Source organism: Castor canadensis, chromosome 7 (assembly GCF_047511655.1).
Source record: "Castor canadensis chromosome 7, mCasCan1.hap1v2, whole genome shotgun sequence".
Taxonomy (NCBI): Eukaryota; Metazoa; Chordata; class Mammalia; order Rodentia; family Castoridae; genus Castor; species Castor canadensis.
The window spans coordinates 120,910,597-120,933,380 of record NC_133392.1 but is presented as its reverse complement, the minus strand read 5'-3'; the positions used below and the strand labels follow the sequence as shown (position 1 = coordinate 120,933,380).

The following is a 22,784-nucleotide window of genomic DNA, read 5'->3' as shown; positions in this document are numbered from 1 at the left end:
ATCTACGCTCAGTATTCAGGAGAAGACACGAGATGTATCTCTCTGTTGGCTCCTGTCCAGTCATGTGAATCATACCCAACTCTCAAGTTTGAGCTCAGAGAGCACTGGAATTTGAGGCCAAAGAAGGCAAAATATTTCCCTTTCCCACTCATGCTAAGTTCTTGAGTTATTGATGTAATGGAAACAGTCATGGATTCAAACCCAGGCTCTACACTTGTCTGCTCACATTTCCTGCTTGCTTCTATCATGGAGAGGGCTGTGGATTGAGGTTCAGAACCCCAGCTCTGCCAGTTAATGGCTGGTTTTCTCAGTCACTCTGTGTGAGGCTGGCTCTTTACTGTAAGATGGGGAAAGAGCAGGCCTCCTTTGCAGAACTGTGAAGAGTAGGGAGTAATGCATGAGGTTTGTATAAACAGGATGCCCTGGTCCAAGCAGCAGGTGTGAAAAGTCTGGAGCCGCTTAGGTGAGCCATTTGTTCGTTCACGGTCTTGACAATTTAGGTGAGCAGGTGGTTCCATGTTTGATTTACTCATTCTTCTCCCTCTCCAAGAGCCAGGTGAGGCAGCTATGGGTGCTCTGCCCACAGGCCAGGGTGGGTATGAGGGAGAGGCTTGTTACTCGGTGGAGGTGCCGGGTACTACCTAAACCCAGCCCCACTGCCTTCCACCAGCGATGCCCCTGGCGCCAAACAGTGTTGCCTGAGCTGCTAGTAGTTAGTGCTCCTCTACTTGGACACGTTTGCGGCTCCTGGGAGCAATATGGTGCCGCAAGGGCTCAGAGTCCCCTCACCCCCTTTGTCTTCTGCGAGAGGGATCTGCGTGCATCCAGACTCCCAGGCCAATTTACCATTCTTCAAGGCTCACCAGGTTGTGGGCCCACAGCCAGCAGGGGTGAGGGTGGTGGATGGGTGGGTGCAGAGCGGGGGACTTTTCCGGGAAGGGGTCCAGCAGGGTCTTGGCTGGCAGCCGTGTTAGCCTAGGACCCCAGGGTGGGAGAGTGAAGGGAAAGGTACTAGTGCCCGAAACGTTGGCAAAATCCTCGGGCATGAGGAAGAAGCCGAGCCCAGAGGCACTGGGTCGCAGGAGCCGTCTCCGGCCCTCCTTTCAGGTGTGGAGGCCACAAGAGGGTCCGGTTCTACCGCGGCAGGCTGGATCGAGGAAGCGGTGCGGGCTAGACACCCCGCCTTCGCGGTCTTGCGGGGGAGGGGGGGCGTGGTGCGGCGGGCCGCCGGGGCGGAGAGGGCCCGGTGCGACCTTGCGGCCTCCCCGGGAAGTAGGGCCCCGCCAAGCGCAGCGCCGCAGGGTGCCGCCTCCCCTTCCCGCGCCCGGGGGACCCTGCGCCTGTGTCCGGACGAGGCCGGCGTCCAGCAGATGCACGCGGGGAGCGGGGGCGGGGGAGAGGCGGGGAGGAGGAGACCCACAACAAAACTTGCGTCGCGCAGCGCTCGGCTCCACTCGAATGGAAGGAGCCCGCGGCCGCGGAGCGCAGCCGAGACCCGGGAGCGTGTTCCGCCGGCGGGGCGCGGCACCGCACGGCGCCGGGCGCAGCAGGTACCGGGCGCGGGCGGCCGGGTGGGCCGAGGGCAGGGCGCCGCGCCTGGGCGGCGGACTCCGACTTCCCCGCCTTCTCCCCACCGCCCCAGCAGCCGCCCGGGCCGGGGCCGGGACCGCAACATCTCGCCCCCTCCGTGGGATCCAGCACCGAGGGCACAGTCCGATATCTCCCTCTGGGAGGTGCGACCCCTGTGCGATCGAGACCCGGGCAGGGGCTTTTCTCCCTCTCTGGCCAGAGGCTGGTCCCCAGTCCCCGGGCCCCTCCCGCTGCGCACATCTGGAAAGAATCTGAGAGCGGATGGGGAGGGGAGGGGGTAGGACGCCGGCGAGCGACAGGGAATGTGGGGGCAGGTGAAACGGAGAGGGGCTTGGACCCCCTGGACTGAGAGCCTGGGCCGAGTATCCCCGCGTCTTTCCACATCAATTCATCAGCGGTCCCGGCGAGTCCAACCTCATACCACTTTCCAGACCGAGACACTGAGGCCCAAGAGGGCGGCAGATGTGCCCCTCTCGGGCCTATGGACAGGTTGGGCGCACCCTGAGCGTCTGTTGCCCAGTCCAGCTGCGGAGCTGGGCTTCTCCCAGTCTCTGTGCCGCCCCAGCCCAGCGCCGCTCACTGGCTGAGTCAAATCAGCTGGTGGCCTAGAGTGTGCCTAGGCAGCTGCTTCCAGACAGGGGACAGGTGGACCAAGGAAGGGGCAGGAAGAGGAGAGGATGAGGAGCAAGGTCTGCGCCCTCCTGTTAATATAGTGCAAGCCTCACACTGTGAGTGGTGGAGCCACCAGCTTGGCCTGGATGGTGGCGTTGGAATACCTGACACACAGGTGGAAGAGGGGGTGGCGTCAGGGGGCCAGCTCCTGGCAGCGGGCCAGATTCGGCTGGGGTTGAGAGACAGCTGCAGCCTGAACTGCTGAGAAGCTGCTGGTGAGTGCCCTGACCAGGGTGGTGGTCATGTAGCTCAGAGGGCTGAACGCATGCAGCCTGAGCTTCTGCCCTTCAACTTTGGGAGGGCTGGTGAAGGCGAAGCTTGGATTGGCCCTGGCCAGTGATGCCAGAGAACATCACTGGTGTGAGCCCCGTGTCCCACCCCCACCCTCGCTTTTATAGAAACCTTCAAAACTGGGAAGGCCAAAGACAGGCAGGAGGGACCAGCCAGATCTCCTTGCTCACACTACTGAGAAGGACCTGTGCACTGCAGTGGTAAAAACCAATGAATGATCTGGGAGTCCAGGCCCTTAATGTCCACTTTTGGGGCCCAGGGCCCAAGCTACTCTGGCCTAGTGTGCAAGTTAAGTGCCAAATTCTTGAGTGTTTTCATATGATCTAGTGAGAGCACACTCTATCCCTTCTATCTGAATCTTGGGTAGGAGGTGCCAATGGTGGCACTATTGGGTCTGGTTGAGTCAGACAAAAAAGCACGGTCCATGACTCACTTTGAATCCTCAGTGGCTCCATAGCATCAACACCCTTGCTTAGTGGTCAATGCCCTTGGCAACCTGTACCTCCAGCACCAACTTCCATTCTGTTTACCTCCTTACACCCACCTCCGTCTTGTCCAGTCTCACTTCATGCTGCGCTCATGCTGGTCCATCTGTCTAGAGTGCCTTTCTCCCCTTTGACCACTTGGAGAATGCCTACTCGGCCTTCAAGACCAGCCCAAGGCCCTGGACAGAAGACAAATTTTAGCCCTGGCCTTGTCTTTAGCATACTAATCTGTAAACTGAGGAGTCAGACCAATATATTTCACAAATTCATTCAGCAAACATTTCCTGGCACCCATTCCATGTCTGGGGAGCGGAGGGAGGCTCAGCTGAGCCTTGAACGATGAAGCAAGTGGGGGTACTGCAGGGACACTGAAGAGCACCCTAACCCAACTGAGGGAGAGGAGAAGCTCCCCAGAATAGGGGTGTTTGAGATTCCTGGGATGGGAAGCCCCTCTGTACTTGAACCTGTAAACTAGGAAGGCACAGTCTTGGATTTCTACTGGCACCAACAAGACATAGCTCTATGGCCCAGCACAGAGCAGTTGCTCAGTGAATTTTTACTGAACTTGAGTGGGGGAGGAAGGTGGTGCTAGGGGCTGAGGGTCTGTCCCCTGATTGGGGTCTTCCTTGCCCTTCCTGCCTTAACCCCTCTCCCAACTTTAGCCCTTGAGGTTTGATGTGGGGGACAGCACATCCTCACTACCTCCTCCATAATGGTAAGCCCATGTATTTCACATCTACTTGCTGCCAGCATCAGGCTGGGCCCATCCTCTCACTTAGTCTTCATGACTAGCTCCCTTCTCCATTTCTTCAACTAGGAGACGAGGCTCAGCAGTGGTGTGACTTCTTCAGGGTCACACAGCAGCAGTATCAGAACCCCAGTCCTTCTGTCTCTAAAGCTGTCCACTGAGGAAGAGCTCACCGCAGACTAAGCTGCCCTTCTGCCCCAAGGGTTTGCCCTCACCAGATAGACTTAGGGTTCCTGGAGACCAGAGGCCTGCTTCTCCACTTGGTCTTCCGCATACAGCTCCCACAGGGCCAGACACCCAGAGGGGCCTTGGGGGCTTATCTTGCTCAACAGTCTTAAAAGACCAAGCGGGAAAATTGAGGCTCAGATGGGTCAGTGGTGTGGTCAAGGTCACAGCAATTCAGTTAGTAGAGCTGGAGCTTTCCTGGCTCCCGTGGTCCCATGGTCCTGGCTGGGAAGTTGGAAGACAGGGCACTGGGACCACCAGACTCCTCTGTTCTTTGTACCTCTCCCTGGAACCCAGTCTCTCCTCTCCATCCCTGCACCCCAGGTCCTCACTCTGCCTAGGGCAAGCTCAGTATCCTTTGCCTGAGCACTAGCACAGCCTCACAGATGACTGCCATCCCTAGCCTGCTTGATACTCTCCTCTCCAGCAGCTGCTTATCTTTCAGAGACAAGGCGCACACTCCCTGGGCTAACCTGGCTTGAACTTGTGGCCGCTCTTACGACTTCCAGTCCCCACCTGCCACCAGAAAATCTAGTGAACTTCATAGAGTTCACAACACGGACTCTTTTGCCCCTCAGCCCCTTTTCCTTTTGCCTGATACTCATCCTTCCAAATGGCTAGAGCAGGCCTCACTTCCTGTGGGAAGCCTTCGTGGCAAGATTAGGCTTCTTCTGGTCTCCTGTGAACTCCAAGCTTCCCTCCATCATCGTTCCTGCCAACGACACTGGGATTATCAGCCTCAGGTTACACATAATTCTCGACTAGCACTGCCTAATAGAAATAGAATGTGAACCGCAAATGTAGTGTAAAATTTTCTAGAAGTTGCATTTAAAAAAAGTAAAATGAAACACATAAACTTAATTTTATTTAACCTGATATATTCAAAGTATTATGTAATCTATATAAACATATATGAGAAATTGGATTATGTCATTGATATTATTAATATTAATGAGGTATTTCATTCTTTTCTGTACTGTGGGTTTGAAATGCACGTACAATACAGTGAACACTTATGGCACATCTCAATTTGGACCAGCCCCTCCTCAAGTGCTCTTTAGTCACATGTGGTGATGAGTGTCCACTGGAGGAGACAGGGCAACCGTGAGCCTCTTAGGCCAGGAGCCTGCCTGAGCTTTCCTCTGGGTCCCCAGCACCCAGAGTGCTTGGCCCAAGCAATAGCAGCATGGGGGCAGTGCTGAAGACTTGGGCTGGAAGCTGAGCTTGGCCCCTCACAGCTCTTACATTGGCTGATTCCCATGGCCCTCAGCATTCTGGTCTCTAAATTGGTGATAAAGACATTTCCAGTATGGTTTAGAATGTTATTATAAATTAAATATTTGTATACCTACACATTTTTACAGATACCGATGGAAGATGAGGGAGGAGACCAGCCTGTCCAGTGGGTGCACGGGATATGTGGGGGTCAGAGCTTCTTCCCCTTGGATACTTCCCCCTGGCCTCCTGCCCCAGTGAATCTGGGACTGGGCCCGTACCTTCTCGGAGAGCCTGGGTCAGCAGGCAAGGAGTGGGGCTGGCAGTTCTGGGGCCTGGAGGCTTGGAGCCAGCCCTGGGGTTCTAAGGTGTCAGGGAATGATGATCTTCACGTTTGGTGAAGAGTTGGGGCAGTACAGGTGTAGCAGAGTCATGCTGGCGTGGGTGTTACTTGTGACTGGAGTCCAAGAGTGTGAGCTGGGCTCCCTGGTTCTCTGGCAGGGCAGGGCTGCAGCCTGAGTCTGCTGAGGCCTGTGTCGGCTGAGGCCATGTGGCCCTTGGGGTCAGAGAGGCCTGGCTGCTACCCTTCCTCTTCCCTCATACCTTTTCCTCAGGGCGTTTATACTCCTGGACCCCTTTACACTGTCACCCAGGTCTGGGTGGGCAATCGTTATTGGTACTGGGATCTGATAGCCCTTCCAGACAGAGGGCAGGAACCTGATCCACCTCACCTGTGTCCCCAGTGCCCATAACAGGGCTAGGTGCAGACGGGGCCTCACCTTGGAGAATTGGCTGTGCCAATTAGGGAACAGAGTGGTGTGAAACCCTACAGCAGTAGCAGAGCAGTGGGTCTGCAGTATCTTCTGGGAGCAGGTGGATCTGGACCCTGGCCAAGAAGCCCAAGCCAGGTCTAGACAAGGGAAGGGGAGAAGCAAGGGATGCTGGGCAGGGTGGCAGTAGACAGTGGAGGAAGTGCTGACAGTTCTTGAGCGTTTACTGTGAGTGCATCTCATTGACTCTTCACAGTCTCCCCATGAGGACAGTTCCATTATAGTCCCTAAGGACAGATAAGAAGCTGAAGTCTAGACTGTTTGGAAGATTCCCACCCTTCCCCACCCTGCATGTGGTCAGACCCTCCCAGTCGTTCTGTGGTTGGTTCCTGAGGTAGTGGCGGGAGAGACTTGGCCGCGTGCTCATTGCTCAGGAGTGGACACTGGGACCTGGACACTTGTTGCTGCCACCTCCTGCCCACTCAGTGGGGCATATTACTGTGCAGAGTCACAGTGATGGTAATGGCTGCCCCTGTCACCTAACAGGTGCCCGGTGCACCTGTCCATCATCTTACTGACTCCTCACAGGAGTGTGAGTTTAGATGTATCACCTGCATGATACGGATGAGGAAACTGAGGCTCAGCAAGGTCAGAGTCCCTAAGTGGTAGAGCTGGGACCTCAGGTCGGTGTTCCTGACTGCCGCCTCTCACAACTCTCCGTATCCCAGACACAATGTCTAAGTGAGTTCTTGTAATGAGAATTCAGGGACACAGTCCTGAGCTGAGCCTAGATCCACAGGACCTTGGGGACAATGACACCCCAGCATCTTCCTCAGACTGCACTGGGGACCATGTTGGGGAGTGGCCTCCTGAAGTGGTGGTGATCATGTAAGCACATCAGACCCTGTGAGGGCAGCTGAGTGTGTTAATGACACATCAGGCGTGAGTCTTGGGTGGTCACAGGGTAGCAGCCCCATCACCTCTGTGCCAGGCTCTGGACATGGCCTATACCTAGATTCAGAAATTTGCCCTTGGTCCTCTGTGCAAAAAAGATACCCGTGAGTATTCACAGGCAAGCTGAACTAACACTAAGCCGTGGGCCATCTCATAAGCTTCCCTCATGTCATAACACTGGAGTTGGTTCTTGCATGAGACTGGGGAAAGGCATTTGGGGAGAAGGAACAGCATATGCAAAGGCCTGGAGGGAGGAACCACTGAATAGGCCTGTATAACTGGGATGGTTGGGGGAGACAGGAGATGAGGAGAGGCAGGGCCCAATCCTGAAGATCTGAGAATGGAAACTGAAGTGCTGGGACACCTGCTGGTGCTGGGGGAGGGACAAGGGCTCCCACTCTGTCTGTGCCAGGGTGCCAGGAGCTTAACAAAGTCCAGGTCCTGCCTCAGCTTCCCTTTTGTGAAATGAGGGCATGGTCCTTGGGACCACGCTGGTGAGGGTTTTGAAGGCCAGCGCAAGGACAGGTCTTCCCTGCACCATCACCCCCAGAGGGCAGCCCTGGTGGGGATTTGGGTGGGGAGGAGAGGGCAGCAGTTAGCAGGTCAGCAGCATTCAGAAGGGGCACTGCCTTGTGCCCTGGAGGTCCCTGTCATGACTCTCCAAGGCCCTAGCCATGTACCCAATGAACTGATCCGGGTAAATCACCCTGGCGCCTGACCCCTCCTCCTGCAGGCACCATGGCCCGCAGCAGGGCGCTGCTGCTTCTGCTGCTGTTGCCACCACAGCTGCCTCTGGGACCCGTGCTCTCGGTGAGAGCCCCCATGTTTGGCCAAAGCAGTGCCCATAGCCTGAGCCCTGAGGAGAACGAATTTGTAGAGGAGGAGCCCGTGCTGGTCCTGAGTCCCCAGGAGCCAGGGCCTGGCCTGGCTACCATCAACTGCCCCCGAGACTGCGCCTGCTCCCAGGAGGGAGTTGTGGACTGTGGCGGCATCGACCTGCGTGAGTTTCCAGGGGACCTGCCCGAGCACACCAACCACCTGTCCCTGCAGGTGAGGCTGATGTGGCACCTCCAATCCCCAAGGGTGCCCTACATCTGTGGCTCCCATCCCCTACATGCCCAGGTCCCTGCTCACCCAGAACCTCCAATGTACATGGCTCCCGTTCCCAGAATCAGGGCGCCAGGGCAGGTCAGACTCATAGAGTCCTGGTCCCCACCCATGTGGCACCTCTCATGTCCTGCCCAAAGAGCATAGAGACATTATAGACTGCCTATTCACGGGGAGGGGTCTGGGCTGTGGCCAAGAGTGTAGAGGCAGGGTCTGTCCCACAATAGTCACAGATCTGCCTGGCAGTGGACCCCCTCTCTGAATAGACAGGGCACCGAAGATACCACAACAGAGCCAGGAAAACCAGAGCTCAACTCAAGTACTTGGGAGCTCAGAGCACAGAATGCTCATCCCTGCTGAGGTGCAGGCTAGATTTTGGAATCTTGAGAAGTGGGCACAGCCATCCTGACTGAGTGGACTTTAGTGCATCCAGGACAGTCCCAAGAGCAGAGGGAGGGGCCGTCAACCCTTTTTCCGAGTATATTGGGTCCAGTGAAGGAAAGTGACCTACCATGGCTCATATCATTGGTGGGCCTGGGGTGGCAGCAGTGGGAGCTGGGGCCAGGGTAGCCAATGAGAGGAAGGGACTAGTTGAGGACAGCTCTTATTGTAGGTTCATTTGCTCATTCTTTCATACATAGAAAGTCTCTTGAGTACCATTTCTGTACCTCTGGTCCTCTGTGTGTGCTGGACATGTAAGAGGGACTCAGGTACTCACAGGCAGAGACCTAATCAGAGAAGTCAAATAGAAACAGAAGAACTTGCGCATGGAGCCCACAGCAGGCTCCCAATTCAGCCCTAATTCAAACCAGGAAGACTTCTGGAGGAGGCGGTCATGGGCCCAGGTTTTAAAGTGTTCTTAGGGAATTGGGGACTGCAGGTCAAAGAAGGGAAGCAAAGTGGTTTCTGTTTAGGGAACAGCTGCAGATGCCTATCACCAAGTGGGAGCACTCAGGGGACAGGTCTAGAGGAGGGCAGGTCTAGATGACCCATCAAGTATGACCTGCCTGTGGATGTCCCTGTGTGGGGCTCACACATCTTTGTGGTCACTGCTGTGCCCCCAATGCCCATACAAGCCAGCACCACAGGGAAGAATCCCAAAGCAGATCTCTAAGAAAGGGATGGCTTGTAGGATTTAGGCCAAGAGTAGGCACAGGAGCTCTGGACAGTCCCCCAACCCCAGAATGCTGCTGCTCTCCCCTGCTTCCCCACCAGAACAACCAGCTGGAGAAGATCTACCCTGAGGAACTGTCTCGGCTGCAGCGGCTGGAGACTCTGAACCTCCAGAACAACCGCTTGACTTCCCGAGGTGAGGGGTCAGACCCCAGAGTACACCAGAAGGGGACTCAGGCCTGTGTGGAACCCAGTGCCCATGGGGAGAGCTTGGCCCTGTAGATCCCAGTGTGTGGGAAAGAGCAGGTCTGGGCTGGGCTGTCTGTGGGGCTGTGTGAGGACCCCCCACACATGTGTTCAAGGGTCTCCTGATACTGCCCAAAGGCAACCCTGGATGCTTCTGAGGCCTGGGAAATGGCACAGGGGGGCTTCATGGCTTTTAAAAAAAGCAGCTTTATTGCAATGTAATTTATGTACCATAAAATTACCCAACTTTCAGGTACAATTTGATGAGTTTTAGAAAGTTTATACAGTTGTACAAATGCCAATACAACTCCATCCAGTCATTTTTTCTTAGTGTTTTTAAATTTGTAGCTGATTTTGTACTATAAATGTGATAATCCATTTTGGTTGGTTTCCACATTTCTCTCACTGGCCGTCATTTCACACCACAGAGCAGGGCATTCCATGGAGGGACGCTCCACAGTTTATGTAACTGTTCCTTCTTGTTCAAAACTTGGGTGAGCCCCAGCATGCAGGGGTCCCGGAGCCCAGAACTGAGTGTCAGAGGCCAACCTCCGGGCTGGAGAGGGGCCAACCTGGCCCATCTCCCAGCACCATGACATCTGTTGGAGGAGGCAGGCAAGAGCCAGGTGGTGGGGAGGCCTGGCCCTGCCCTGCCCAGAGCGGGTCTCAGCTCAGCCCCATCTCCCTGTGGAGATCTCCTGCAGCCATCCACCCCCAGGGGAGCACTCCTTTTGCTCAAAGGGTCAAATTGGGTCACTCAGTTCCTCAGCCAACATTTAACTGCTTGGTCCTGTGCTTGGGCCACGTGAGCAAGCAGAAAGAAATGGGGCTGCTTATTGGGACTAATTGGGAAGGGATCCAAGCTATTCTTGTGTCCCTATCCTAGCAAGTGGGGTGGGCAAGGTGTGGCTCGTGTGCCCCCCTTTAGCGTCTCCTTCATTCAGGGCTCTGACCTGTCCTTTGAAGGGCTCCCGGAGGAGGCATTTGAACATCTGACCAACCTCAATTACCTGTACCTGGCTAATAACAAGGTGAGGGCCTTGGAGGGAGGGGTGTACTGCCCTGCTCTCCTGACGCTGTCTTCCCTGAGTTCTGTGAACCTTCAGCAGGGCCTATTTTCCGCTGGCTGCTGGGTCCCTGTTGCTGCTCATACATGACCTCTGGAGGTAGGGAGGGGACATAGATCCTACCCTTGTAAGCCAGGGCTCCAGAGTGTGTCAGATAATGAAGACAGAGCCTTTCCAGGAGGGAATGGGAGACAGAGTGCAACCTGCTTTGGGGAGCACTTGAAGGGCTTCTTGGAGGAGATGGCATTTGAGCAAGGAAATGAAGGGCAGTCAGATTCTAGCCTGGGGCTCAAAGGAAGGCAATATAGCAGAAGGGACAGCAGCCAGGTACAGTGGCTTGTTCCTGTAGTCCCAGCACTCAAGAGGTTGAGGCAGGAGGACTGCTTGAGTTCGGGAACTTGAGATCAGGCTGAGCCATATAAGGAGAAATTTGTCTTAAATAATAATAATGAAAACAAAGAAGAGACAGTGTGAGTGAAGCACAAAGGCACCCAAGCTCAAAACACTTGTTGTGCACCAGGGCCCCATCCTATCCTCTTCTCTCTCTAAATTCTCCCAAGGTGCCCTGTCCCCTCCCAGGAGGCCCTAACTGATGGCCTCCATTCTTTGCCATTGTTGGATTTGAGGCTCAAAGTCCCTGCCTCCCACCTCTGACATCTCCCCTACATGTCTAATGGAAGCAGAGCTACAACTTCCTGCCTACAGCCCCCAAACCTAATCCTCCTCCATCTTCCCATCTCCGTGAGGCTGGCTCCACCACCCACGCACCACTGTGTGGGCTGAAGATGAGATGCCGAGGTTCCCCCAGCCAGACCCCCCAGCAGGTCCTCAGCCTCCATGGGCAATGAGCCACCCTCCCCACCTGGGTGGCCCTCCACTTCCTTTGCCTTCCCTTTTCCTCAGGTAGAGCAACCTTTAAAATCATGCCTTGCTTTTACCCCTCCACCTACCAAGGCTGAGTGCAAGAGGACAGGAGGGCAGGGACATGTCCAGGGGACCTTGACTACTAAGCTAAGGGCTTGGGGGTTTTATTTTTGCTTAATCAGAGGATAGGACAGATCCCTACTGTAAAAAGATGGCCCTGGTTACAGGCAAGAGACCAGGGAAAAGGCTCAGATGAGCAGGTGGTGACAGGGCCCAGCGCTAACCTCTGCCCCTCCATTGCTCTTCCCTTTCCAGCTCACGTTGGCACCCCGATTCCTGCCAAATGCCCTGATCAGCGTGGACTTTGCTGCCAACTATCTCACCAAGATCTATGGGCTCACCTTTGGCCAGAAGCCAAATTTGAGGTCAGAGGTCAGAGGAATGGTCCTGGGCTGAGCAGGGGAAGGGGAGTAGCTGAGGTGGCACTCCTCGTGAAGGCCAGATGGGATGGGGTGGGGGCAGTCCTTGCCGTGCAGTGAGCATCGAGGTACTTTGCTTGGAGTCGGGGTAGAGAAACACTCAGGTACTTTAGGGACTCAGAATCCAAAGGGGAAAGAGACCTGAAGGAAAAGGGGGCTCAGTCGAGGAGGAGAGGACTGAGAGCACTGTGTGTGGGAGCTGTGGGGCCTGCACGGAGGAGGTCTTGCCCTCCTGGAGCTGCCTAAAGGAGTGAGGCCCTGCCGGCACAGGGCGTAGTGGGGAAGAGCCTGGACAGAAAATCCTGTTTCTCTCACTAATTTAAGAGGTCACTTCTGCTGGGTGCCGACCCTTCTGGTCCTTGTTTCTCAGAGATCTGAGGTTTTTAAACTCTGAACCCTTGGGTTAAGATGGGAGGACAGCATCTTGAGTCCCAGTCCCAGCCTGAGCAAGGGTTTGAAGGCTCCCCAGGAGGTGGTCCAGGGACTAGGGGAGCCCAGGTGGGGTGAGGACCATGCCTTAACCTCCAGGTCTGTGTACCTGCACAACAACAAGCTGGCAGATGCCGGGCTGCCGGACAGCATGTTCAACGGCTCCAGCAGCGTGGAGGTCCTCATCCTGTCCAGCAACTTCCTGCGTCACGTGCCCAAGCACCTGCCTCCTGCCCTGTACAAGCTGCACCTCAAGGTGGGGAGGGAACGGGATCGGAGGGGGAGTAGCAGATCCATGGCCAGGGCAGAGGGTACAGAGCCATGGTGGGGAGGCAGGCAAAAGCCTGGGCACCTGACTTTTGGTGTGGCCGTGCATGGGGCTGTCTCCCCACCCCCCGTGCTCCATTCTGACTCCTGTCCTGGTGGTTCCCCAGACTCCTGTCCATTCCGAGACTCTGCTCTTGCCCTCACCTTTCTCACCTCACTTTTTCCACCTCCAGAACAACAAGCTGGAGAAGATCCCACCTGGGGCCTTCAGTGAGCTGAGCAATCTTCGTGAGCTATACCTGCAGAACAACTACCTGACCGATGAGGGCCTGGACAACGAGACCTTCTGGTGGGTCTGCACCTCACCACATCCTCAGCACACTCTGGCACCTGACAAGCTCCTCCTAGGGCCTGCCTACCCCCACCAGGGCATGCGTTCCTCGCCCACTTCCCCTGGCCACGTTGCCTGGAGAAGAATCTTTGAGGCTTGTGCCTCTGTTGACTCTAAGAACAATTAATGTATATAGGCAAGGACTGCCTACGTGACATGAAGTCGAGCAAGTGTTGGGGAAGATGGGTGCTCCATGGCACAAAATACAAACTACAGCATTCTTGTTTCTGGGTTTTTTGTTTTTGTTCTTTGGTGGTACTGGGATTTGAACTCAGGGCCTTGTGCTTGTTCCACTTGAGCCACGCCACTCTCCCCCAACCCCCCACAGTCCTCAACCATTCTTGATGAAGGTAGATGTATTTTAATTTTTTAGGTTCAGAGTAGCCACAAAAGGCTAACATAAGGTTCCTATGCTACTACATCATTGCGTCAACCCAGAAGGATACTGGGAGTAGTCTGAGGCCCCCCAGGCAGAGAGTGGCCACACTGAGGTGAATTAGAGGCAGTTCCCTGCTATTTTCCTTGGGAAGAATGGAGGGAATATGTGATGTGGGCTGCTCCTAAGCATCCTGATTCCCTCCCTCCTCCAGGAAGCTCTCCAGCCTGGAGTACCTGGATCTGTCCAGCAACAACCTGTCCCGGGTCCCAGCCGGGCTTCCACGCAGCCTGGTCCTGCTACACCTGGAGAAGAACGTCATCCAGAGAGTGGATGCGGATGTTCTGACCCCCATTCGCAGCCTTGAGTACTTGCTGCTGCATAGCAACCAGCTGCGGGCAGAAGGCATCCACCCACTGGCCTTCCAGGGCCTCAAGCGGCTGCACACGGTGCACCTGTACAACAACGCGCTGGAGCGTGTACCCAGTGGCCTTCCCCGCCGCGTGCGCACACTCATGATCCTGCACAACCAGATCACTGGCATCGGCCGGGAGGACTTCGCCACCACCTACTTCCTAGAGGAGCTCAACCTCAGCTACAACCGCATCACCAGCCCACAGATGCACCGCGACGCCTTCCGCAAGCTGCGCCTGCTGCGCTCGCTTGACCTGTCCGGCAATCGCCTGCACACGCTGCCTCCGGGCCTGCCCCGCAATGTGCACGTGCTGAAGGTCAAACGCAATGATCTGGTCGCCCTAGCACGTGGGGCACTGGCCGGCATGGCCCAGCTGCGAGAGCTCTACCTCACTGGCAACCGACTACGTAGCCGGGCCCTGGGCCCTCGTGCTTGGGCGGACCTTGCCCACCTGCAGGTAAGGAGGGGCGGAGCTATGCCTGTGGGGGCTACTGGTACGGCTGCCCTGAGCCCACTCGTCTACCTGTGTCAGCTGAGGGCTGGGCCATGAGGGGAGTTCCTCTGGAATAGCCAGGCTGAGCTAATTCACCACCAGCTATGGCCCGGGAGGCTAGGTATACACGGGCTGGCCTCAGGTTAGAAAGCACTGTGAGCCGTGCAGAGGGTACCAGCCCAGCTCACCTGCAGGTTCTGGAATGAAAGGCAGAGTGAGTGCAGGAGTATATGTCTGGGATAGGCGGGCCCTTCTAGCCACTGGCAGACATAGTTCCAGAGGGTGGTAGAAGTAAGAGGCAGTCATAGCCGCAGGTAGGGCCCATGGTTCAGGGGGACCCCGGGGCAGGTGAGGCAGCTAGTGAGAGTCAAGCTCACCTACCTGCAGGTACAGAAGTAAGTGGCTGGAGAGGCTGGACCTTAGGGTGGGGGCAGGGCATGACCCCTGCTAACCTCGCTGCAGTCTGCAGAGGGCTAAGATGGGGGAGTCTACCCTGGGCATTCTGGGGCCAGTCAGTCACTGGTGTGGCTACTGTTGGCCATGTGGTCAAATGCAGGCAGGGATGTCTGGACTCTTTGTGGAACAATGGAGATCTCCCACTCAAAAAACAGGAGTTAAAGGGGAAATTCATCAGAAAATCTGGGATCAGGGGCTGAGGTACTGATGTGTTGCAGTGGCTTGCCACAGCCCCTTGCTTCCCTCCCAGAGCCACCCTTCACAGCCAGACAGGGCCTCTGCATTGCTGTCCCTTCCACTCAGATACCCTCAGAGCTTGCTCTGCTCCTCTGCTTTGTTTTCTTCTTTTTTGATGGTCCTAGGATTTGAACTCAGGACCTCATGCTTTCTAGGCAGGCACTCTATCTCTTGAGTCACTCCACCAGCCCGTTTTTTTGTGTTGGGTATTTTAGAGATAAGGTCTCATGAACTATTTGCCCGGGTTGGCTTCAAACCTTAATCCTCCTGATCTCTACCCCCCCTCCCCCGAGTAGCAAGGATTACAGGTGTGAGCCAGTGTGTCTTCTTAAGCCTCACCTCTCCAGCCTCAGGCCATCTGACTGCTTGTTAGTTGCCTGCCCCTTGGGCTACAATAAGGCAGGCATTTTAGTCTGCTGTGTTCCCTACTAGATGTGGTGGACTCTCAGTCACTGTTTATGAGGGATGATTTGTCAGGTCACTGTTTTTGAGCAATCTCTGACAGAGTGGCTGTCGGGGGTGTAGGTTAGCTGGTGTCTCTCCTCACCCTGATCTCCCTCCTGAGTGCCAGACTCCAGGATCCAGCCACCTGTGCTGCTCCCTTTTGTGTTCCCTGGGAGCTCATTCATAAGGACCTGAAGCCCATCATCTTTTCCTCCACACCTGTTTCTCACTGCAGGGACAAGAGAACATCCACCTAGGGAAATCTAGAAGCTTCCCTCAGCATCATCCTGTCACTGCCACCTGCCCCCAACAGCCCACCAGCACTTGACCCTGCTGTCCCCTTCTCTCCATCCCGGCTGCCCCCACCCCAAGCCAGGCCACCCCATTTCTTACCTGGACCCCAGCTTCCTAGGAATTCACCACTCTGGTACTCTGTATGCAATCAATGGTGTCCTGAAAAGCTCCTGCCAGACCCGCATTGCCCTTGGGCCCAGGCCAGACTCCCTTGTCATGGTTTTCCACCCCTGCTCCCAGTGCATACTGGTCTCTCTGCTGGAAGGACCATCTTCACCTTCCTCACTGGTGATGCCCACTCACTCACTCTCTCTCTCACTCACTCATTCATTCATTCATTCATTCATTCCACAAGCCTGGATGAGCCCCCACCACATACCAGATACAGTTCTAGAACTGGGGATGCCACAGGGGATAAGACAGGTAGAGGGCTACTTTTCTTCTGGAGTATATACCTAGGACTCTGTGTGGGTGTCACCTTCTTTAGGAAGCCCCTTCCCCTCTATCAATGATGGGCAGACCAGACATTTCCCTGGGCTTGGGAACTTTGGTGGGGGGATGTTTTGTGGGCTGGGGATTCTTCCTCACACTGGTTCTTTCTGCTCTGCTTCAGACCCACCCTTTGTTAGTTGCCTGAAAAAGCTTTTCCTGGTAGAGGCTGCCTCAGGTCACTCCCCTCACCCACTTATCAAAGCCGATTCCTCAGCCTGTGCTTGTCAGGGTTTGGGTCTGTCTCAGAAGCCAGAGTAACTTCCTGAGGGTGGAGACAGTGTCTCATGGAGTCCATGTTACTGTGGGTACCAAGACTGTTTGGAATGCATGAGGAAGTGCTCAAGTAGAGATGTGTGGAGGGTGCCAAGTGCTTCGAGGACACAGGGAGAAACAGGGAGCCCTGTGGGGAGGGGAGGTGATGAGGAGGCTCCTTAAAGTGCTCAGAGCTTATCCTTGCCCTTGAATCCTGATGCCAGCTTGCCTGGCTGTCTGGATTCAGAGGTCCAGTCTCTGACCCTGAACCCCAGCCTCTAGGGATGAAGAAGTGACATAAAGACTATGGAGCCCTGCTCTCTCATGTGTAAAGGTACACTGGCAAAACTACACTGAGAACCTGAAGGCAGTGAGTGTGGCCACAGGCCAGGGCACACCCAGGCTTGCCCACTGCAGGTGTGTCCTGCCACCTGGGAAACCCAACTTCTCTGGTTGTGGCTCCCCAACCATTGGCATGTGGTGACTCTGAGACTGCAGCCTGGGGCCTGGCTCTTGTGCCCTGTACCTTCATTCCTGGTCCTTACACGTGTGACTCATGAGACCCATAAATGAGCAACTTCACCTGTATGCCTGTCCCTGTCCCCATCCAGGGTCAGTGGGTCAAGACTCAAAGGCTGGAGGATCCTTGGCATCTGGCTGTCTTAGGTCTTCATTCTGATGGGAGTGACAGGTGTGTTATGGAGGAAGAACTGTGACACCCAAACATCTTTGCTCTAAATTCATCTGCAAAGGCAGAAAAGGCTGGGTAGGACCTACATCAATTAGAATGAGAATTTAGAGTCAGCCACACAAGGTTCCAGCCTTGTACAGGCTCTGAGCTTCTGTTTCCTCACCTGGAAAATGGGGGTAGCTATAGACCCCCCCCCAGTAGGGTTTTCATTAGATTTAGCTAGGCTGGGGACTTGGTAGTAGTTTTGCAAAGCTGTTCAGGGCTTTGCACAGGTGGGGGTCCCTGACTTCTCTGGTCACCTCTGCAGTTGCTGGACATTGCTGGGAATCAGCTCACAGAGATCCCCGAGGGGCTCCCAGAGTCCCTTGAGTACCTGTACCTACAGGACAACAAGATTAGCACAGTGCTGGCCAATGCCTTCGACTCCACACCCAACCTCAAGGGGATCTTCCTCAGGTAGGGAATCCCTCAGAGCACTGCATGCACCCCTCAGGGTCCACCCTGCTCCACTGGGACAGGTGAGGCATGTGGGAATGGCTCACAGGCAGAGGTTTGTGTGCAGATCCTGGTTTTCACACTGACCGGCTGTGGGACCGTGGCTACCTCAGAGAACCCCATAAGCCTCTGTTGCCTCAGCCCTCAATGGTGAGGGCAGTGCTGGCCAAGTCTGGGGTGGTTCATATGTTTATAAATGGGTTCAGAAAAATTTAAAAAGCAGTGCACAGGCTGGCAGAGTGGCTCAAGTGGTAGAGCACCTGCCTAGCATTCATGAAGTCCTGAGTTCAAACCCCAGTGCCACAAAAAAAAAAAACCAAAAAAAAAAAAAAAAAGCAGTGCACAGGGTATTATTGATGGTCATGTGAGGAGGTGGTGGCAGTTAGGGATTGTAGGGGGAGGACCCCCAGGAGTGTCTTCCCATATTGCAGTTGGGAAAACTCAGGCCCACAGAACACCAGAGGCTACTGTGTCCATAGCCAGCCTGGCTGGACCTGGGCCTCAGACCCAAGATATGAGCATCTAGGTCCTTGTTGGGCTCTTGCGGGTTGGAAGTTAAGGATGATTCAGGGGACCAGTTCCTGGAGGACATGGGCTCTTACATGAAGAGCTGGAGTGGTTCTTCCCAACACCTTCCACACTCTAGCCCTTAAACAAGAGAGGAGACAGAACAGAGTAGGGCAGGGGCCCAGGGCTTGGTCACACTGGTGTGGTGTGACACGTGCTCAGGCTTCTGTAGCAGAGTTGAGGGGCCTGAGATCAGACCACAGTCTCTGCCTTCCCACAGGCTAAGTGCATCTCTGGGAGGCTTAGCCGTGGCCTGTGTGCCAGCCAGGCTTTGAGGTTACTGTCTGAGCAGCAGAGGTGGCTCTGGTGTCACCACTCCCCAGATGGTAGTGAGAGTGTGTGCAGAGGGAGACTGCCTCTCACTTTATGGATGACAGCCCAGCATAGCACGGTTCTCTGACCCTGAGCTGTCACTGCCTGCACCCACTTGTACTTTCCATAATGCACAGAACTTCTCAGCCCCGGCCTTTCTCCTGGAGGGCCTGCTCCCTCCTCTTTCACCTTCCAGGGTGGGTAGGTGTGGGACCCTGAGGTTGGGCTCCTGGCATTGACTCTCGTGTGGATGGCTTCCCAGGTTTAACAAACTGGCCGCGGGCTCTGTGGTAGAAAGCGCCTTCCGGAGGCTGAAGCACCTGCAGGTCTTGGACATTGAAGGCAACTTTGAGTTTGGTGACATTTCCAAAGACCGTGGCCGCTCGGACAAGAAAGAGGAAGAAGAGGACGAGGAAGAGGAAGAGGAAGAGGAAGACGAGGAGGAAAGCAGATAATGCCAAGGTGACACAGATCTGACCTAGGTAGGTCATTTGCGTGGGGAGAGTGCTCACCTCTCCTCACCACACTTTCCTGTCCCTGACCCCAGTCTAAGGTTTCTCCGTTCATTCTTCACTCTCTGTTCCATGTCCATTCTTCCATTTGCAAATCTATCTGTTCATTTTGCATGAGGGATGTGCCAGCCCCTGGTTGAGAGACTGAGGTATAACCCCAGGGTATAAGTCCAAGGAGGACAGCACATGACAGACATTCTGATCTATGGTGAGGAATCTTGTGGTGGGAGCCACCCCTGGGTGGGTTGGACACATGGGTCTGGGGCTCAGGAGCCATGTCTGGGCTGGAGAAGGGGATGCAGGCATTGTCAGTGTTAAGACAGACACTGAAGTTGTGGGCTGGAGAACATGTCCAGGGCTATGAGTGAGGGGACAATAACAGAGACTGAAACAGAGCAGCTGGGGAAGGAAATAGGAGAGCCACAGACAGCTACAGCCGCAGGGAGTTTGCACACACATGTAACACAGGTACCTACATACGTATACACAAACACACATATACGCACACACATGTACTCATAGGCACACACGTCTAAACATGTACACACATTCACATAGACACACATATACTCCATGACACATTCATAGGCACAGACCATGTACCTATTTGCATGCACGTATGCTCCTGCATGAGTACACACACACACTTGTGTACCTGTGTACACAAACACACATATGCATATATGACTTGTATGTGCATAGGCTTCTACAGAAGTGGGGGGCTTGGCTGCGTCAGCAGTGCTGAGAGGCTGAGGGTAGGGCCCCCTGGATTCATCCTCATGGAGTCATCTTGACTTTTCAGGGAGTTACTACATGGCAAGATGGTGGGAAGAGTAGATGGAGAGGAAGTGGAAGAGTCTGAGCAGTAGTAGGGAGGTGGCAGGAAGCTCAGGAGGGGCTCCTTTCACTTGATGCTCTCTTTCAGGGCTGGGGCTGGTTGCATACTGACAGGGGAGTCATAGGATAGGAGTGGTGTTAGGAGAAGAAGAGTAAGTGTGAGGGCCTCTGTGGGGACTGTCGTGTTTCTCCCACTGTGGCAGGAGGGCAAAGAGCCCAGTGGCTGCAGTCACAGGTAGGTTGGTGGCTTGGTGGCTGGAGATGAGGTCACGTCAGCCTGAGGCCTCCAGCCCATTTTAAGTAGAAGGTGCTTAGCAGACCAGGGAAAGTAAAGAGGATGGGTATGGAATCCCCCCATGGCTGGTTTTTTGGCCAAGAGTATAGAACCAGGAGGACAAGAAACAAGGAAATTGAATGTAGTGACAAGAGAATGACTGCAGTCCTGGTCCTGAGGGACAGGCTGTGCAGAGAGGAGGTACAGATGGAAGGGTTGGTGGCAGAGAAGCTGGGAAGGTGTGCAGCCTGGGCATGGTGGTAAGTAGTAGCTGGGAAGAGAGATGGATGGCTAGAGGGGATATCAGAGATTAGGACTTCGCAGTGTGTATGCTGGAGGTCACGGGGCCAGGGCATGGCTTATGGGAAGGGGGCTGCTGACCACTGCTAGAATGTTGACTTGAAGTAGGATCTGGGCATGTGGTGGATGACAGAAGGAGTGGGGAGAGGGGTCCACACTGACGACAGAAAAAAACATGCATGGCAAGGTTCTGAGCATGGAGGGGCAGGCCTAGAGGAAGTACTGTGGGGTCCCTGTGCCTTGCTTCCAGGGCGGGTGGGGTATGGGCCCCTTTTCCTGAGGCGTTGTCCTCACACACAGCCAGGGATTAGCAGGCCATTCAGTGAGGACTCCTGCGGAGGGGGCTGTGGAATCCTGGGATGGGAGAATCAGCCCCATCTGGAGGACATTGGCCATGGTCAGGTCAACTGAATGGGACCGAGGGAGAGGCCCCAGGGAGTGACCACATTGGCCTGGGCATCTCTCACAGCTCCAGGCTCCCATGGGCAACCACCCCTCCCCATTCACAGAAGCCTGTTTCCTCAGAGCCCCTTCAGGTGGGGCCTTCTCTCCTCTAGTCTTCCTCCCCCAGGCTGGTGGTGGCTGATACATCTGCCCGGGGCTGGCCCCTGACTCTCTGACATGTTCTGCAGGACAATGGACCGCCGGACTCCTTTCTGCAGCACAGGCCTGCGCCTTGTGAGCCCTGTTTTGCCACACCCAGCACTGAACCCATGGGGCATCCTACATGGCACAGGCTGAACACAGTCTCCTATCCCTCCCCTCTGCCCCCTTCTGCAGCGTGTTCCACAGCAGACATGTGCTGGCACCACGCTGCACCCTAACACACCAAGCTTGGTCACACACAGCCAGCTGCACATCACCCTCCAACCCCATACACTCTTGAGCCCAGGCCCACCACTGCCGTCACGCCTGCTCTCTGAGTCATGCAGGCTCCAAAAAGCTCTGGCATACTCAGGCATCCACTCCCCCCCCTACACACACACACACACACACACACACACAGTCACACACACACACACAGTCACACAGTCACAGTCACACACACACACACAGTCACACAGTCACAGTCACACACACACAGTCACACACACAGTCACAGTCACACACATACACACAGTCACACACACAACACACACACACACACACACACACACAGTCACAGTCACAAACCCCCATGGCCTATGCCAACAACAGCTCTTGCTCCCAGCCAGAACTGGACAGAATAACTTACCATCTGCCTCATACTCCGTCTGTCTGTCTGTCCATACCCTGGAGAAGAGTTATCTCCCTGCTCTGTGGCCAGGTGCTTCCCGCCCTCTGGCACTTACAAAAGCTGGCTTTTGTTCCTTTCTCTCCCTTTGAGGACAGAAACCTTCTGGACTTCTGCCGCCGGCCTCAGGTGCTGGGGCGGTCACCTGTCTGAGAGCATCTCTCTGCCATGCTCTGGCAGGCCACAGGTGCTTTCTGATGGACAAGTCCATAAAAGTGGCAGAAAGGCTTCCTGGTGCTGTTGGAGACCTTGGGCAGGAGTGAAGTGGGGGCCCTGGGACGGGGAGGAGCCAGGCTGTACCTATGAGACACCTTACTCTCTGGGTCTGCAGTGAAGTTCTGGGTGCCTTTAGTCTTATTTGTTTATTATTATTATTTTTTTTAGAAAAAAATGATAAAAATCTCAAAGCTGATTTTTCTTGTTACAGAAAAACTAATATAAAAGCATGATCCCTGTTATCGCAGCCATGGCAGTGTCTGTGTGTGCTTCCAGCCAGGTGCTGGGCCGGCGTTTGCTCACGGTGGGCAGAATACAAGCCCCATAGTACCCTGGCCAGCCCAGCAGCAATCGGGGCCCCAGAGGAATCACACAGGCAGAGGTTTGGGGAGATGGGGCTTAGTGGCAGTTGCTGTGTATTGCCCCTCAGTTGGGTGGGAATCATCAGGTAGGGCTGGGACCACCATACTCATCGGGCCTGTAAGCTCTCTCTACATTCCCAGAAGCTGAGCATCCAAGTGGAGAACCTGCCAGCCTTTGGGCTGCTCAGGGCTCACCTGGAGGACTGTCTTTGCACCGAGAGGCTGTTACTGATGGGGTCTGTTTGTAGAGGTGAAAAGGGGCAAGAGGCAAACCTGGGGGCTGGAGCAGAGTTGACTTGGGGATGGAGTTGGGTCTGTGGTAGGAAGCGGCCGGAAGGTGGCACCCAGCTCTGAGTGAGGAAAAGCCCCATGGGTGGGCTTTTCCTCTGCCCACAGTGGGTTGAGATGCCCAGGAAGCAGTTGGAGGTGTGTAAGTATACTTCTATCAAGTCCGCTAATGAGCAGGCTCCTGCCTTGAGGTGGGACAGACTGGATTGCTCAAAGGATCGTAGAGATATGACCTAAGGAAGGGGCAAATGACCTTATCCATGTGGAGGTGGGAGTGACTGATAG

The 22,784-nt window shown here is 55.0% G+C and overlaps 1 protein-coding gene across 2 annotated transcripts; it reads left to right on the top strand.

The window, feature by feature from the left end:
* The first annotated feature begins 250 nt into the window (after positions 1-250).
* Positions 251-22,096, top strand: Podn (podocan). 2 transcript variants are annotated; one of them, XM_074080102.1, is made up of 11 exons: positions 251-463; positions 7,684-8,000; positions 9,273-9,366; positions 10,383-10,447; positions 11,663-11,772; positions 12,355-12,511; positions 12,756-12,871; positions 13,504-14,161; positions 17,371-17,519; positions 18,700-18,919; positions 20,993-22,096. In XM_074080102.1, exons 2-10 carry the CDS (start codon positions 7,689-7,691, stop codon positions 18,890-18,892), a joined length of 1,854 nt encoding a protein of 617 aa, XP_073936203.1. In that variant the 5' UTR covers positions 251-463; positions 7,684-7,688; the 3' UTR covers positions 18,893-18,919; positions 20,993-22,096. The 2 variants fall into 2 exon arrangements, with proteins under 2 accessions (XP_073936203.1, XP_020030218.1); XM_020174629.2 differs by lacking the exon at positions 251-463 and adding an exon at positions 1,287-1,550.
* Positions 22,097-22,784: the final 688 nt, after the last annotated feature.